General features: G+C 50.4%; 1 protein-coding gene across 4 annotated transcripts in view; it reads left to right on the top strand.

Moving 5' to 3' along the window:
• LOC127042402 (zinc finger protein 560-like) overlaps window positions 1–18,118 on the top strand; it is a 201,382-nt gene that overhangs the window by 20,344 nt on the left and 162,920 nt on the right. Inside the window, exons 1-3 of one of the 4 annotated variants that reach the window (XM_050935872.1) lie at window positions 4,409–4,516; window positions 6,338–6,420; window positions 8,695–8,975. The exons of 1 other annotated variant lie outside the window; for it this stretch is intronic. In XM_050935872.1, the coding sequence (XP_050791829.1) occupies window positions 4,411–4,516; window positions 6,338–6,420; window positions 8,695–8,862 (357 nt within the window). In that variant the 5' untranslated portion in view covers window positions 4,409–4,410 and the 3' untranslated portion in view covers window positions 8,863–8,975. Of the gene's footprint in view, window positions 1–4,408; window positions 4,517–6,337; window positions 6,421–8,694; window positions 8,976–18,118 lie in introns of those variants that run through there. 2 more of the 4 variants (XM_050935869.1, XM_050935870.1) reach the window with 2 other exon arrangements.

Here is an 18,118-nt window from a genome sequence, read left to right on the forward strand (position 1 = left end):
CAGGCCGTCGTGTGGGGGGAGGGGCGGACCCCGGCCAGGCGGGGGGGGAGGGCTGTATAAATACCTCCCCATAGCAATGGGCTGCTCCCGGGCACTGCGCATGCCCAGAACAGCCGCTGAAGCCGCTGCCTTCCCCCTGCCGGACCAGCCGTAACGTTTCCGCCGGGCGCTGGGGGCGGGGCTGGAGCGGGGTGGGGAATTAACAGGGAGCGTGGGAGGGCGGCGCAGAGCAGGAATGATGGGCGGGAGGGGTCAGGGAGCTGCGAGCCAGGGTTCGTGGGGGCTATAAAGGGCACAATCCGCGGCTGGGGGGGAGGAGCAGGAGTTGAGCTCAGGGGAGGCGCTGGCAGAGCCCCCCCCTTTTGTGTGAGGGCGGAGGTGGTCGAGGGGGGAGGAGAAAGCCGGAGTTGCAGGGGGGGGAGGTCACTGGGGTGGGGGGGGTAGATCTGTCTCTGTGCAGCCAGGACATTCCCGGGTGGGAGGGAGGTGAGTTAATCTGGCTCCTGTCCCTGTTTTTGCCACTTCCTCCCACACACACATTCTCTCAAGATTTCCCCTTTTCCCTCTCATTATCACACGTGGCTATAAAATCCAGGGAGATTCTCCTCTCCCCCCCCCCCCAATGATCAGCTCTCTAATTGCCTCTGATTTTCCCTTTTCTCTCCATACTTCTCAAATGTCAATTTAAAATCACTCCGATGGGGGGTGGATTTTCCCACCCATTTTATCTGCAGCGATTTGTCCTTGTTTGGGTGGGAAAATTGTTGCCCTGGGTCATTCCCCAGAACATGGCTCCCACTGGAGTGGGATGGGATGAGGTTCCCGTTCTCTGCCAGGGCAGGGAAGGGAAGGGAGGAGCACATCCCCCATGGAGACTGCCCAGACCCCATTTCCCAATTTCCCCTGCGGCCCCCTTCCATTGTCCAGGGAGTCCTTCACGCTCCCCCCCCCGCCCTTAAATCAGCTCCTCAAAGGGCTCTGAGCTGCTCACGTGAATGGTTGCCCCGTGGCCGGGGGGGGACCATCACATTCTGTTTATGTATTGGGACAGTCATATAAAATCCAGTCCAACAGTCCCCCTTTTCCACTAGTTATTTAATAGCAACATCAAATCCCCTCCGATCTTGGTGGTTTTCTCTCATGTTATCAAATGTTGTTTGTGACAGGGTCTCTCTGGCGTGTGTCAAAGACTTGATATAAAATACCCCAAACATTTGCCCCACTTCTCTCTAGTTGTTTTATTTCTAATTGAATATGATGGGTTTGTTTCCCAATGTGCTAAGATGCAGCGCCTCTGGGGTGGATCCATGGTGGCCATTATTTGCTAGTGACAGCCCGTGGATCTTTCTTGCCCTCCAGGCCTTCCATTTCTCCTGTTAAAGAAGCACTCCCCAGGCTCCCTTCTGCCTGTGTGACTGGCCAGCAGGAGGTGGTGTTAACTTTCTAGCCCACTTCTCACACTCTGTGAGGTAACACTTGCAGGGGCAGGGAAGGGTGTCTGTGTGGGAGATTGCAGCTGAAGGGGCATTGTGGTGGGGGGAGGCCTCTGGGTGGCTGGGCAGGGGGTACCCTAGTCAGGTTGGTGGGTTGTGGAGGTTTGTGGTTTTCGGGGGTGTTGGTTCTGATGTGCCCATCCCTGAGGCTATGGGTCCTGGAGGTGGGTATCGCTGGGGGCCTGGTGGCTGCAGAACAGTGGGGGTGGGTGTCTCTTGGGGAGGCGGGACAGAGGGTTAGAGGAGCCTGGTTCTGTGCCAGGGGCTCTGTCTGTTGCTTCCCCCGCTGGTTCCTGGTTTTGTTTGCCATGCCCAGTGCACAGAGCTGGGGGAGGGGATCCCTGGCACTAGGTGAGGGCATGCCAGGGAAGCAGAGTGATGGGTCGCACTGTAAAGCATCAGGGGGTCACACTGGGCAGAGGAGGGGGTCCCAGGCAAATGTCAGGTTAGATCGTTCTGGAGGGTGGGGAAGTTCCTAGGCAGGCAGTGAGGGACTGTGTTCCCAGTGGGGGGGGGGTCCCTTGAGGGGGTCCCTGGCTGCTGGGGGCTCTTGGTGGGGGGGAACCCTTGGGATTCCCAACCTGGCAATCATGGTGTGGTGGGGGTTCTCTGGCCGGTGGGGCTTTGAGGGGTATCTGGGGTCCCTGGCCAGGGACTCTGGGGGCTGCGTCCCAGGGAATATCTGATGGGATCCTGGCTGGGGGGTCTGGGCTCTGGGTACTAGGGGGTGTCTGGGGGCTGCTGCTAACCATGATCCTTCTCTCTGGTCAACTTGTACCAGAGTCCTGGCTCCTAGTCACCAGGTCACCAAGTCCATTCCCCAGTCACGTGCCCTGTCACTGTGATAACTTTCTGTCCACTTAGCAAACACTGTTAGTGTGAATTCACAGAATTTACTTTTCTCCTCTTTTGAAAACTGCAGGAACTTTCGGTTCCGTTTGGAAAATTTTTGCCCCCAGTCCTTGTCCTAGATCTGCGGGGGTGAGGGAGGTGGGAAGGGAGTCAGCACTGCCACACGATGGTCTTTTCCACAGCGTTCTGAACTCATTCTTTCTGAAATCCGGTGTCATTGAGACCGTTGTTAATCCAGAGTCACTGTATGGAAAGACAAGGAGTGATTCCAGATGGACAGTGGATCAAATGAGATCAGCCATTCTCCCTGTGAGGAGGGGCTCCCATTAGCTGCTCTCCCCAGAGAGCTAAAGGAGGGAAGCTGCTCATACACTCCGTCCCTCTCTGCTCAGGATATTGGGGTTCAGCTTCCTGGGTCAGATGCTGCAGCCTCCATTGTGATCTGGGAGACCAGGCTTGGCAGCTGCTGCTCCCCCAGTGGGGCTCTGTGCTGGGAAGTGACCTTAATTAAAGCTTCTTCTCTGCCCGGGCCCAGGGGATGACTTTCTGCAGCTGGTCCTAGCCCCCTAGGGCAGTCCTGGGCCCTGTTACTACTAAATTCTGAGCCAGTGTCTCCAGGTAACTGAAAGACCTCAGGGAATGTCCTAGGGTCTGGCAAGAAAGTGACTCTGCACAAACACCACCACCTCATTTCTCCTCCCATTAGCGGTTGCCAGGAGGAAATCCAGCCATGGGAGAGCAAAGCCCCCAGGAATGGGACTGTCCCAGCCAGAGGGGCAGGGAGAGAGGACAGGGGAAGGAGAGACTGAAAGGGGCAGTGGGAGAAATGAATGTGGGGGAGAGATTTCCAGCTCTCTAGTCCACCCAGACACATGTATTGCTGCATCCTGGGGCAGAACCACTTTCCAGTGAACAAAACAAGGATCAGACAGAGCAAAAGCCAGTTCCTGACTCCATATTCCCCCTGCTGGGGTGTGGCTGCCGTGGGGTCAGTGTCTGAGGGAATCCCCCACAGTGACTCCTTTGGTTCTGCTCTTTTCTAGCCTTGTGTTCAGAGAAGGGGTGAGGGGAGAGAGAAGGGAGGTTAAAAATGTGTCTGTGGACTTAGCCTGGCAGGAGGGGCCAGGTCTAAATTGTAATAAACAGATTGAGCATTTCCCAGCATGACAGAATCTAGGGTGTCTGTCTGCAGGGAAAGGGCCTGGGGGAATTGTGATGTGAAATTAACTAAAACCGGTTCTGAAACGCCCACAACTGCCCTTCTCCCCCAGACAGGCTGCAGAATGTTTTGCTCCAGCTCATCCCAGCCTGGCGTGGGACAGGGAAGAGAAATGGCTGCAGTGGAGTCAGTCCAGGTAGAGATTATCGGGGGGTTGCTGGTGGGTTCCTGCTGGAGGAAAGGGAGAGCAAATACACCAGAGGTGGGAAGGTTTGCAGAGTCTGGTTTGGAGGTTGGAGCGGGGCAGGAAATTCACAGCGTGGGGAAAGGAGGAGGCCAGGGTGTGGCAGACCTGCTGGGAGTTATTTACTAAGTGGCCTAGATTCTAGGAACAGACCCAGGAGGTTTGGAGGTGGAAATGCCCTAATTTGTGAAGAGAGAAAATAACCCACCTACATGGAGCTAGTCAAACTGACCAGACTCCTAGTGCTGGAGCCTGACCTCATTAACCATCAGCTGCTGTGAGATATAAAGGGGACACCCATGAGTCAGGCTTATTGGAGCTGCCTCTCCCTTCATATCCCACTCCTCACAATGAGGAGGGTGTTGGGCATCCTACCAGCGAGCTCTCCCTGGACCCTGCTAGGGGCTCCATCTCCTGTATCAGTCAGTGGCTAGTAGGGGGGTGATGGATATGCTGGGAGAGATAAGGGGCTCTCTCTTCATCCCCTCACCCTGGCATTTGCTGGATACTCTGAGCCAGGTCGAGGTGGGACTCTCCTGACTATGATCCACCCAGAGCTTCCATTTGATTCACTCTTCTCTGCCACAAATGGGCTGTGAGTGGGGCAGCAAGTCCTTAGTGTTGGACTCTTACTCTTTCAGGGGCTGGTGACCTTCAAGGAGATGGCTATGTATTTCACCAGGGAAGAGTGGGCTCTGCTGGACCCCACTCAGAGAGCCCTCTACTGGGATGTCATGCAGGAGAACTATGAGACTGTGACCTCGCTGGGTAAGGGTTCCTGTCCCTTCTGTTCTTGGAAGGGGAAATGAAGAGTGAAGGTTCACGCCACCCCCACAATGCCATCTGTACCCTGTCCTGTTTCAGCATCACCCCAATAGGCCAGTGACACACATAATACCAGAGACCCTCCTCTGCTGCAGAACACTTTGGGAACAGAGCACAGGAGCCGTATTGCACAGTGTCAAATATCTCCTGTTTGCTCAAGTGAAACTGGGGGTTAGGTCTGGCATAACTGTCCCATACCCCTAATCATTTTTGTTGCCCTTTTCTGAACCTTTTCCAATTCCAATATTTCTATTTTTGAGATGGGGTGACATGTGCATGCAGTATTCAAGATGTGGGTGTATCATGGATTTATTTGCTGTTTTTACAAATATGATCTATGAGATATTCTGTCATATCTATCACTTTCTTAATTATTTCCTACATTGTTCACTTTTTTTCACTGCTGCTGCACATTGAGTGGATGTTTTCAGAGAACTATCCACAGTGACCCCAAGATCACTCTCTTGAGTGGAAACAACTAATTTAGACCCCATCATTTTGTATGTATAGTTGGGATTGTGTTTTCCAATGGGCTGCACTATGTGCTATCCTGTCATCTAGTACTGCTAAGATCCTGGATTCAGTAATATCCCTGCCCTTCCTGTTCCCTTTCTCCACCGAACCCCGCCAGCCCATGCTTCCTGTTCCCAGCTTCCCCAGGATTCTCGCACTGTCTCTGAACCTCTCTGTCAGCAAGAAGCAGTGCCAGGGACACTTGCCCTCTGTCTGGAGTCTTCGATTTCTGGGACATGGATTTACTTTCTCTGTGTTGTAAGAGGCTCTGTCATAATGAGTGTCTGTGATGTTACCCAGAGTACAATCTGGACTGTTAAATAGCTGTACCTCAGTCCTCCAGCATGGGGTGCCTTTTCCACTGTTTTCCCGCGAGAACAGCCCCTCTTGGCCAATTAACACACAGTCTCCAGCATGTAACTCACTCCCAGCTACACAGTATTGAGTGCTGCTAGACAGCCACTCATGAATTACACCTCAGGAGAAAACCAGCAAATTCTCAAGTGCCCAACTTTCCCCCAGAAATGTGCATCTTGCACTGTCCAGCACGCTACTGAACGACCCAAGCTCATATGAAGTCTGTCATTTCATCAGCGGAAAATGACATGCACCAGCTTGTTATCCCAAACAGAGTTTCCAACACACTTCAATCCACACATACTGGTTAGATGAACAATAAACCAAGCTTGTTAACTACCAAAAACTAAAACTAGGCCCAGTCCATGAAAGGGGCACTCCCAGGAGAGACTGTACAAAGGCTGGAACATGAAACACCTTTGTAAACCTGAGACAGCTGCCTTGGGGACAATGACAGGGAGAATCCCCCAAAGTGACTCCTTTGTTTCTGCTCTTCTCTGGCCTCCGATTGTTCCTTCCAACGTGGAGTACTTTGCACTTGTCTCTACTGAATTTGATCCTATTTACTTCAGATCATTTCTCCCGTTTGTCCAGATCATTTTGAATTTTAATCCAATCCTCCAAAGCACTTACAACCCCTCCCAGCTTGGTGTTGTCCGCAAACTTGATACGTGTAAGAGAGAGACTGTTACTGGGAGGGTTTCCCCATGTGTCAGAGGGTTACACCCTGGTGGGAGGGGGCTAGGCCTGTACTGGAATAAGGTCACTCTGTGCTTCACAGTGTGTTAGAACCTAGAATGTGCATTAGCAGGGGAAAAGCTGGGGGGAATCGTCTAGGGGAATGGACAAAAGCCTAGTCTGAATTCTCACACCTTGCCCTTTTCACCCCGGCAGGCCAGAGAATAACATCCATGTTTCGCTGCAGATCATCTCGTCCTCCCAGGGGCAAGGAAATGGCTGCAATGGAGCTGGCTCAGGTAAGAGATTATCAGGGTGGCGGGCTCTGTTTGGAGGTTGAGGAGCAGTAAATGCATAAGAGGGTGGTAATTGCTAGAAGTGGTGGGAAGCAGGAAATATCTCGGGTGGAGAAAGGGAGGGGACAGCATGTGACAAACCTGCTGAGACTTGTGTAGTGTAGGGCGTGATGGGTTGTCACCCCCAGGAGGCAGTTTGTGGAGCTTCTGGGAACTGCTGTGTCCTCTAACCCTCACGCTGGGCTGGTCCTTCTCACACTGCTTTGCTGGAGATTTCGCCAGCCTCTCCAGGGCCTGTTATCACCCAACACAACAGCAGGTGGCGCCATGCAGCCAACTAAGCTACCTGAGTGTGTTACCTAAGCCACTCAAGGACAGATAGAAGACAAGAGCCAATTTCCCACTCCCCAACCTTGCACACTTGCTGTAGTATAAATCCAGAATGATACCATCTTATAGTGCACAGGGATCTCTATAATACAAGCTCATTAATGTAGTTCCCCTTCCCCTCGATATGGGACAGATGTGCACAACAAGCTGAGATTTTCCCCAGACACTTCACTCAAAATACGCTGGTTAAGATAAAGCATCAAACAAGTTTATTAACTGCAGAAAGATAGATTAAGTGATTATAAGTGATAACAAACAGATCAAAGCAGATTATTTAGCAAATAACCAAAACTCAGACTAAGCCTAACATACTAGATGGATAGAATTTGAATTAGCAATTTCTCACCCTGACTGATGGTACAAGCAGTCCCCCAAGTTTCCATACACAAGCTAGAAATCTCTTGATCCTGGGAGCAGCACTTCCCCCACATCCGTTTTTGTTTCTCAGGTGTTTCCAGAAGTTCTCTTGTGTGGAGAATGAGGCCAAGAGATGATGTCACACCCCACCTTATGTAGCTTTTCCATATGGTGGGAACCTTTTGTTCCAAACTCAGTTCCTAGTCCAGTTTGTGGAAAAATACAGGTACTAAAATGGAGTTTAGTGTCATGTGGTCTGGTCACAGGCCCTGCTGAGTCATAGTAGCCATGACTCATAGGCTGGCTGAAACATTCACAGGAAGGCTAAGCTCTTCCACAGTCCATTGTCTTTGTTGAGCCATCAGCACTGTCTGGCTTCTTCATTGTTGTACCTGAAAGGCTCATTGTGGGTGTTACTCAGAGTAAGCACATTTGAAATACAGATACAGAGTCAATATCCATAACTTCAGATACGAACATGATATGTGCACACAAATAGGATAATCGTATTCAGCAAATCAGAACTTTTCCAGTGACACCACACACGATGCATCTTCTACAAAATAGATCATAATTATGTCCTAATCATATTATAATCATACCACTATGATGAATATGGGGGTGTAGTGTCAGATAGGTCCTAATTTCAAGGCACAGGAGTTGGGAATGGAACTTCCCCTCTTTGTGGAACAGGAAATAACCCTCCAGCCAGGGCTGGGACAACTTCCTAGACTCTCAGCGATGGAGCCTGAATCTACTGACATTTCATTAATTACCACCAACCCCAATCTTTGTGGCAACTGTAAACTTTATCAGTGATGATTTTGTACTCTCTTCTAAGTCATGGATAAGAATGTTAAATAGCACAGGGCCAAGAACCAATCCCTGCAGGAACCTGCTAGAAAGAAATCCACTCGATCATGGTTCCCCATTTACTATCAGAGTTTTTAATCTATTTAATGTATGCCGTGTTTATTTTGTATCATTCTAGTTTTTTTTAGTAAAAATATTGTGCTAATCAAGTCATGTCCCTTACGGAAGTTTAGGTATAGTACATCAATACTATTAGCTGCAACCAAACTTTTGATCTCATCCAATAAGGATATCCCGTTAGTTTGATAGGCTCTATTTTCTCTAAACCTTTGCTAATGGGCACTATAATTCTGACCTTCTAACTTCTATTCTTTATGATTGACTTCCCCTTTCTTCCATATATTTTATTTGGAGAGTGCTTGGATTCCTACCAGGGAGCCACTATCAGGGTCCAGAGACAGCCCCATCTCCTATATTAAGCTCTGGCTAGTAGCTATGTGATAAATGTGAAGACCCTGCTTCTGTCTGTCAGATGGGAGACACAAAGGTTCTCTCTTTCTACCCTCTGATGCCTCCTGGCTGCTGTAAGGAAGGTGGGTTGGGACTCTGTTAACATGTGCCTCCCGGAGCTTCCATTTCCCTGGTGCTGCTGTTCCGTGAATAGTGGGGTTGTGAGTGGGTCAGCAGGTACTGAGTATTGGACTCCTGCTCTTTCAGGGGCCGGTGACCTTCGAGGAGGTGGCTGTGTATTTCTCCAGGGAAGAGGGGACTCTGCTGGACCCCACTCAGAGAGCCCTCTACAGAGATGTCATGCAGGGGAACTATGAGACGATGGTCTTGCTGGGTAAGGATTCCTGTCCCTTCTGTTCTTGGAAGGGGAAATGAAGAGTGAAGGTTCATGCCACCCCCACAATGCCATCTGTACCCTGTCCTGTTTCAGCATCACCCCAATAGGCCAGTAACATACATACTACCAGAGACCCTCCTCTGCTGCAGAACACTTTGGGAACAGCGCACAGGAGCAGCATCACACAATGTCAAATATCTCCTCTTTACTCAAGTAAAACTGGGGTTAGGTCCAGCATAATGAACAGAAGCTTCCTACCCCCAGCCTTCTCTCAAACCCTGAGCCTTCTCTACCCAAACCAGAATGTGCTTGGGGTGTAACAAGCAGGCGGCTGGAGTCAGAGCTGCCAGTCCAGGGTTACTTATCATACAGACACTCAGTGCGTCCTTGAACGCTGGCTGGGAGTATCCAGACAGGGGAGCTCCAGCAGCAGAACACTGAATCTCACCCAGGATTACAGATGACACAACTCCTCGCTGATCTGGATTGCACCCCAGCATGTGAAAATGGCCTAGGTTGGTAGTGACATTTCTTGAGACATGGAGAGTCTTGCTCCCATATCACCAGGTGTAATAAAAATAACAGGAAAGGCCAAATATGGAAAACTGATTCTTCAGCTTGCTTTTGACCTGCATCATATTTTGCAATATATTCCAAATAAGGAAATTAACGTGCAACGTATGTGTCATTGTTTGTGGTTTTAAGCTGTAAAAGGCTTGTGTGATTTTTAGCTCAGGAACAGTATTCCAATAGCTGTCGCCCCCTGCGTGCTTGTAACCAAGAAAAGAGCCTCAGGCTGAGCTGATTCAAATATTAATCCTGTGGTCGTTTTCCACAACAGCCTCAATAGGTCCCTGTGATGGAATGTAAGGCTACATCTAGACTACCCACCGTATCGGCGGGTTAAAATCGATTGCTCGGGGATCGATATATGGCGTCTCATCTAGATGCCATATATCGATCCCCGAGCGCGCTTATATCGATTCCGGAACAACACCAACCCCAACGGAGTTGCTGATTTGACAGAGGGAGCCGTGGACATCGATCCAGCGCGGTGAGGATGGGTGAGTAATCCGATCTTAGATATTCGACTTCAGTTACGTTATTCACGTAGCTGAATTTGCGTATCTAAGATCGATTTCCCCCCGTAGTGTAGACCAGCCCTTAATGTCTTCACACCTTCCCCCTGCAGGAGAATGGCTGTTTGACCAGCTGTTTGCCTTGCTGTCTCTGAGGAACTGGTCTGTGGGTGTTCCCCAGAACTGTAACTTTTTCAGTAATATCATACTGTAAAATCTCACAATTTTACATACAGTGTTACTACACATTTTAACAGGAGGATAATATTCAGTAGGTTATGTGTTTTCTAATGATACCTCACAAGCCATATTGGGTACAAAATTGATCATAATTTTCTAGAAGAGTGAACACAGGGGTACAGATTGACACAGTGTCTGTGTGTGTGTTCCCAGCAGATATGTGGGTATTTCAATCCCTCATAAGCACAATGTTTGGCATCTTCAAGGACCTGGGGAACTGGTCCTGGGAATTCACTAGTTTAGCAAGTGTGAGACTGCATGAAATTGTGAGACACTTTGGTATTAATAATAAAATAATATAATCTGATAAAATTGCAATGAATCATGCTAGGTATGCCATGTAAAGTGTCAGTGAAAATGTTATGATTTGCCAAGTATGATAATTTTGTTTCTATGTTTCTATCACCTTTGTATTGTGAGTTACAGATATGTAAGGTATATCTGTATTTCAAGACTTGTGCAGTTTTTCTGGGTGACACCCTCAGACATATTGGCATCAACATTGCCTAGCCTGTTTGATGGCCCATTGAGGGTCATCAGCTGTACAATGAACCTATGGACCAAGGGGATACACCTATTGAGTCAGCAAGACATGCCGGGGTTTGCCTGTGTAATGAAACCTCCAAAGCTTTTCCATGCCATGTGCTGTGAAGCTTGTGTTTGGGACACAGGAAGTACAAGCCACATGGCAAAAGGAATATAAAGCGCAGCTGCATCATCTCCATCTTGTCTTCAATCCCCCTTCCTACCTCTGGAGCAACTTCTCTACAAACTGAACCCTGGAACAAAGGACTGAATGACCCATCCAAGCTGTGGATGCGTTCCAGAAAGACTTTCAAGCCAGCAACTCACCAATACTGCTAAGAACCTGATATATCCATTTTGGAATGTATCTGACTGCTTTTCCATTTAAATTCTTTCTGTCTTTCTTTCTTTTAAACCTTTAGTTTAGATGCTAAAGAATTGTCTGGAAGGATGGAATTTAACTTCATTCTTTCATTTGTTCTTTCTTCTAAACATTTAGTTTAATTGCTAAAGGATTGGCTGGCAGCATGGTATTTTGGATGAGATCCAAACCTGGGTAATGTGGCTAACCTTCTACCCACCCACTTCCTGGATCCAATTAGGATCACTCTCCTGCTGCCCTCTGGCCATGCTGTATCACAGTGAGCAGAGTTTTTAAATAACCTCTCACTGTACGGGACCTAGTTGCTGATTAGGAGTCAGAGAACTGTCATGCAATAAAGGGGGCCGTGTGATTTCTTTTTTCAGAGTCTCGTTAACCAGTGTGTGGGATCAGAAGCACAGTTTGTGACTGGTCAGTGAGTTTAACTTCAGTGTTAACCACCAGTATGGGGAGCATCTGCTCTCCCTTTTTCAGCCTGCTCTGACCTTGGCATTTTCAGTGAGGACTGCCCCAGGCACACTAGGTCACACTAAGCACTGAAGATAAATTAACAGAATGTTTTTGATGATCAAGTTGTATGAAATCAACTGAACTCCTTTGTTTTCTTTCATCTGAGCGGAGTTTCTGGTTTTCCAACGTGATATGATCTCCCAGCTGGAACAAGGGGAAGAGCCATGGGTCCCAGAGCTCCAGGGTTCAGAGGAAAGAGAGATCCTGAGATCTCCCCGCACAGATGAGGAAACATTAAACCAACTCAGAATCTGTAAGTGCCTGAAGGAAACATCTAGGATGCCCTACAAAGCTCTTGGGAAGTCTCTCAGTTCATTATTGTCCATAGCAGGGGTCGCATCCGCAGGGTAAATATAGCTCAAGGCTTTCTATAGATGCTAGCAGACACCGGGCAGTAGCTTTCTCCCTTCCCCCTGTGAATTTGGATGGGATGTGAAGGCTGAATTGATCCCCTCCTCTCTCCTGTTGTGGGGAGCTGAGTTCCTGATTTTTATTTGTCCTCTCTCCAGCACTTGTTTTGGTTTGGCCTTCCCCTTTCCATCCCTGTTTGAGGTTTCTGTCTCTATCACAGCAGGTGATGCAATGACGTGTGAGGTTCAGCACAGACCAGAAAAAGAGCAGGGAAACCAGCCAGGGGAGAAAATGGATAAATTTATTTCCTGTCAGGGAACTCAGAAGGGCCTTAAGGAAACCAGAATACAGCAGGAAATCTGCAGGGAAAAGCAAAAAAAATACATGTGCTGAGTGTGGGAAAAACTTCACTTACAGATCAGGCCTTTCTCAACATCAGAGAATCCACACAGGGGAGAGGCCCTGTGAATGCAATGAGTGCGGGAAAGCTTTCAGTCGCAGCTCGCACCTTATTGGGCATCAGAGAATCCACACAGGGAAGAGATCCTATCATAGAATCCTAGATTATAAGGGTTGGAAAGGACCTCAAGAGATCATCTAGTCCAACCCCCTGCTCAAAGCAGGACCAATTCCCAAATGGTTCCCTCAAGGATTGAACTTACAACCCTGGGTTTAGTAGGCCAATGCTCAAACCACTAAGCTATCCTCTCCCTCCTGAATGCAGTGAGTGTGGGAAAACTTTCAGTCGCAGCTCACACCTTATTCGGCATCAGAGAATCCACACACAGGAGGGGTCCTATGAATGCAGTGAGTGTGGGAAAACCTTCAATCGCAGCTCTCACCTTATTCAGCATCAGAGAATCCACACGAGCAAGAAGCCCCACGAATGCCGTCAGCAGGCCTGCACAACTCGTAAAGTGGTGATGTAGAGAAATCTCTGTATTAACTATCTCTATAAATCTTTATAACGTTGCATTGTGTTATTTTGTATTAAGTATCTTTATCTTTATGACATTGCATCCGACATGATGTTATTTTGTAATTCATATGACTTGGCATTGTGCCTCTCTATTTTCATACAACTTTGTATTAGATCCCTATATAGAGAATTGGTAGAAAACTTTGTACCAAATGTTATAGCCCCTAAGGATAGTATAGTTAAAGTAAAAGAAAACATGTGCCTTTTTGCTAGAAGTAGAATAAGATCTTCCCCCGCACTCTGTAATCAATCGCTCTATTGACTGAATGAGGTGTGAATGAGTGAGGCTTGGAAGACACCCACCTCCAGACAGCTACAACAGTTGAAGAGGGAATGGGAGCCAGAGCAAAGGACAATACAACTTGTCAAGTGGGCCCACTAAAGAAGAGCAGACATATTGATGGCCTCAGGGATTAGAAGCAAGCACCTTCTTTAGAAAACACCCTCTTTGAGCAGCATTGGGACAACACCCAGAGAAAAGCAGCACAAAGACCAACGGACGCAGACCCAGATTTTGAATCTGGTCTAGATTTGCATAAGAGGGAAGCTGCTATAAATGCGAGGTGTCTTGCAGAAGGACCCCGGATCTCGTCTTGTCACCATCGGACCATCGATTTGGATCGGTAGAAGCCCGGCTCCACCCCTCCCCCATCTAACTCACCTGGCCAGTGCAGTTAAGGGGAGCAACTAGTTGGTAACAATAGCAAGACGGAGTGTGTTTATGTCTCTGTGTGTGCGTGAATGCATGACTGTGATATATATCTCATGTGCATATCATAGAGTATTAATTGATACCTGTATTACTAATAAATGTGGCATTTTGCCTTAATCCCCCTGAAAAGTTCCTGTACAGTACTTTGAGTAAAACAGCGAGGGCCACAATACTCCAAAGAAAACAGCTGAGGACCGAAACCCCCAGCCCTGCGGAAACACCCCCCACTCAGGACCTCCCAGCCTGGCGGAAACACCCCGCCCAGCCCTGCAGAAACAAACCCTCCTTCCCCAGCGCCACCCCACCAAAACAGCTGTGGATCAAAAAGGAAGGTTGGTGGTGGGGAGGTGTTACTTGATGTTAAATCAACCAGGGACTCCCAGCCAAAGAGGTGGCTGGGAGCCCTCAGGGTCAAATTAAAGGGCCTGGGGCTCTGATGACTGGGGGAACCCGGAGCTTTTCAGGGCTGGGGCAGGGATTTAAAGGTCCCAGAGCTCCTGCTGCTGAGGGGAGCCTGAGCCCTTGAAATCCCAGCCTCACTCCATCCCCTGGAGCTGCCGCCAGGATTCAAAGGGCTCTGTGCTGCCTGCAGCCACAGGGATCCCTGAGCCCTTTAAATCTCAGCTGCTGCTGGGATTCAAAGGGCTCTGGGCTGCCCGTGGCGGTGGGGAGCCCTGAGACCTTTAAACCTCAGCTGCAGCCGGGAATCTCTGCGAGCAGCCCAGAGCCCTTTGAATCCCGGACGTGGCTGGCAGGCCGGCTTTAGGAAGTGCGGGGCCCCGCAGGGATGACTGGGGAAAAAAAAGCCTTTCAGTTCTTAACAACCGGTTCCCTATAAAAAGTTCTGCCACAGTATGTATTTTTTGTACCAGTAGGGTTACCATACGTCCGTATTTTCCTCCCAGATGGCGATTTAAGAACCAAAAAGCCTGACATGTCCGGGAAAGTACAGATGTATGTTAACCCTACCTAAAAGTTCTTTTTTAAAAAGATGGGTCTGAACTAGAAATGAGCTCTGCCACTCCCTTAGGGTGTGCTAGGGTGCACATGTGTGGGTCCCAGCTGCTCCCTGCCCATCTCATTGAAGCAGGTGTGCAGGGTTACTTCCCTCGGAACTGCAGGGCACCAGTGAATATGGGGCTGGCTGGAGGTGGGGGAGGGGGAGGATGCGAGAGGTAGGGTCTGGCTGCAGGCTGGGCAAGGGGTGTGGGCAGGCTGGAGACAAGAGGTGTGGGGTGGGCTGGCTGGCTTCAGGCAGGGCCACAGGGAGGGTGCGGCATGGGTTGGCAGGGCTGGAGACAAAGGAGTGCGGGACTGGCTGGCTTCAGGCAGCGGGGTGCGGCAGGGGTTGGCTGGAGACGGGTTGGTGCAGGGCTGAAGGCAAGGCAGGGGGTACGGGGTTGGCTGGAGACAGGGCAGGGGGTGCAGGGCTGGTGCGGGCAGGGCAGGCAGTATGGCAGGGGTTGGCTGGAGACAGGGCAGGGGGTGCAGGGCTGGTGCGGGCAGGGCAGGCAGTGTGGCAGGGGCTGGCTGGAGACAGGGAAGGGGGTGCAGGGCTGGCTGGAGACAGGGGTTGGTGCAGGGCTGAAGGCAAGGCAGGTGGTGTGGGGCTGGCTGGAGATGGGCAGGCTGCAGGCAGGAACTGGTGCAAGCAGGGCAGGAGGTGCGGGGCTGGTGCGGGCAGGGGGTGCAGCAGTGGCTGGCTGGGGACAGGCTGGCTGCAGGCAGGGCAGGGGGTGCAGGTACAGGGGGTACAGCCCATCCTCTATGGTGAGTGCCTCCTTCTCCTCCTCCTCCTCCCCCCTCTCCCACTAGGGTAGCAGCAGCAGCCTGGGGCTTGGGGGCTACTTCAAGGGCCCGGGGCGCCCCTGCTTCCACTGCCCCAGCTCTGTAAATAGCCGCGGGAACCCTGGGGAAGCGGCGGGGCTCCAGTGGCTATTTAAAGGGCCGGGGAGGTAGAAGAAATGGGAGTCCTAGACTTTTTAAATAGCCCCCAGAGCCCCGCAGCCATACCCCAGGGCTCCAGCAGCAGGGCTCTAGTGGCAATTTAAAGGGCCTGGGCTTCCAGCCCCTGCTGGGAGCCCCAGGCCTTTTAAATTGCCCACTGAGGAAACTGGGCCACCCTGGTACAGCGCACTGGCTTTTGCTGGTACTGGGGCTTGGGTGCGGGGTCCTCTTAGGAGCGAGGCCGATTCAAGGGAATTGGTTAAATTGGCCTAAAGCCGGCCCTGGTGGCTGGGATTTAAAGAGCTCTGAGCTCCCCGCCCGCCTGCCCAGAGCCCTATAAATCCTGGCCGCGGCTGAGATTTAAAGAGCTCTGGGCTCCCTGCGGCTGCGGGCAGCTCAGAACCTTTTGAATCCCGGCCGCGGCTGAACTTTAAAGGGGTTTGGATTCCCCGAGGCTACGGGCAGCCCAGAGCCCTTTGATTCCCGGCTGCGGGACGCACAGTGAGACTTCACGGGCCGCACGTTGCCCGTGGGCCGTATGTTGTGCAGGCCTGGCATGGAGGGGCAAAATAGGTAAGAAATTTCCGTGGCCTGTCACTAGCAAATAGTAGCCACCATGGATCCTGCCAGAGGTGGCTACATCTTAGCACTGTGGGAAGCAACCCTTCACAGAGACCATTTGTCTTGTGGTTTGGGATACTTCTCAAGACATGCTGCACTCAGAGTGACCCCCTCATCCTGTGCCAGCTGGAGAAAAGAAAAGGGGCCAGCCAACTCTCCCACTACCAGCTGCGAACCACTGATCCCCAAACAGGGGGAGGCCTCTGGCTTTGATGTGTATTAAATATCAGGCTGGTCTCTTTCTTTGGCAAATATCTAACAGAGCTAAAAGAGGGAACAAATGATCCTCAAAGGAGAGGGGAAAGACAATCACTGGGAAATTTAATCCCCTGCAACATCCAGAATGGAGAGCGACTCAGGGCAACAGGTTCCCCCGAAGGAAGAAGTTTTTGGGATTTAGAAACATAAGGAACAGCACAAAACTTGAGAGGATTGTTAATTGACATTTGATAATGACACAGAGGGAAAACCTGAGCTTTCAGATCAGTGTTCAGAAATGAAAGACAAAGGGTGGAAATCAGAGATTTTGGATCCATTTTGCAAATTATAGAGAGGAAAGTGGAAAATCAGAGGGATTTTATATCAGTTGTTGATAGGAGGTAAAATCTGAGTGTTTCACATGAATACTTGATAAATGAATAAAGAGGAAATGGGCAACATTTGCAAACATTTTGTGTTCAATAATCTGAGAAAAGGTGTAAATCTGAGATTTTCTTATTATTTTATAATTAGAGACAGGAAAATCTCAGGGCATATTCAATTAGAAATAGACAACTAGAGAGAAGTGGGGCAAATGTTTAGGTTATTTTATTTGAATCTTTGAGATTTGCAAAGAAATTGTGTCACAAACTGCATATTTGATAACATGAGAGGAAAACACCAAGATCTGAGGGGAGAGAGTCACTTTCCTGTCAGGGCCCAGTGCTCCCTCCCCCTCCCCCTCCGGGGTCTCTCACTCACTGGGGGCTCCAGGCGGGGCTGGTGCGGTCAGAGCCTGGGGCTGCCTAGGGGGCAGGTCCCAGCTGGAGAAAGCCCCCCCCCCCCGGCCAGGATAGGAATGTGCTACTGGTAGCAGCCTGGGGCTGGACCCTCTCTATGGGGGACACTTGCTCCCCCCTCCCCTTCCTGACCCTTCCCACGCCCTGTTGCCAGAAGAGAGTGGCCCCCCCAGCCCAGCCCAGAGGTGTCCCTGTCTCAGGCCCCCCCCAGCCTCTGCCCAGTTCAGAAATCACTCGGGGGAACCATTTCCCACCTACACAAGGACAAATCACTGCAGGTGAAAATGGGGGGAAACACCCCAAACCTGAGATCTGAACTGGCCATTGGCAAAGGGGAGAGAAAATGGGGCACAATGGGGGGAGGGGAACAGGGAACTTCTCAAGGGTTTGAGGGAAGGGGGTGTCAGCCTGGATGTTGCTTTTTGCTCTCTAGGGAGAAAGGGGGCAGGACAGGAGAGGAGGGGGGTCTCCACGGAGGGGGCAGTGGTAATTCCGAGGGGATCTCAGCCCTCCCTTTTTCTCCCCGCTCCTCAGGGGTCACCTGCTCTTCTCCCCTCGCCCCCCGGCCATGTCCCGGCTGCACAGACATTTTCCATCCATCCCTTTCCCAGGTCTCCCCCCTCCGCAGCCCCTGCCCGACCCCACGCAGGGGCTGCTAGGTGTAATGCATGTTCAGTAGGGATTTCTCCCCTACTAATGCTGGGGTGTCCTTCTATAGGTTAGTCTACTAATGATCTCATCTTGGTGCCATGTGTGTCAGTTCATTGCCATGGCACTCGTGTGCTTAGACATCTGAGGATGCTCTATAGAAAAGCTCCTTGAGTGAGGTAATCCACAGGGAGTAGCTCAAAGCTCCAAAGTGCCTGGCCGGGGCAGGACATTGGCACAGCAAGGGCGGGGTGTGGCAGTGACATCACAAAGACCTTTTGCAGGACCTCACACTATTGGTC

This window comes from Gopherus flavomarginatus, unplaced genomic scaffold (genome assembly GCF_025201925.1).
Source record: "Gopherus flavomarginatus isolate rGopFla2 unplaced genomic scaffold, rGopFla2.mat.asm mat_scaffold_39_arrow_ctg1, whole genome shotgun sequence".
Taxonomy (NCBI): domain Eukaryota; kingdom Metazoa; phylum Chordata; order Testudines; family Testudinidae; genus Gopherus; species Gopherus flavomarginatus.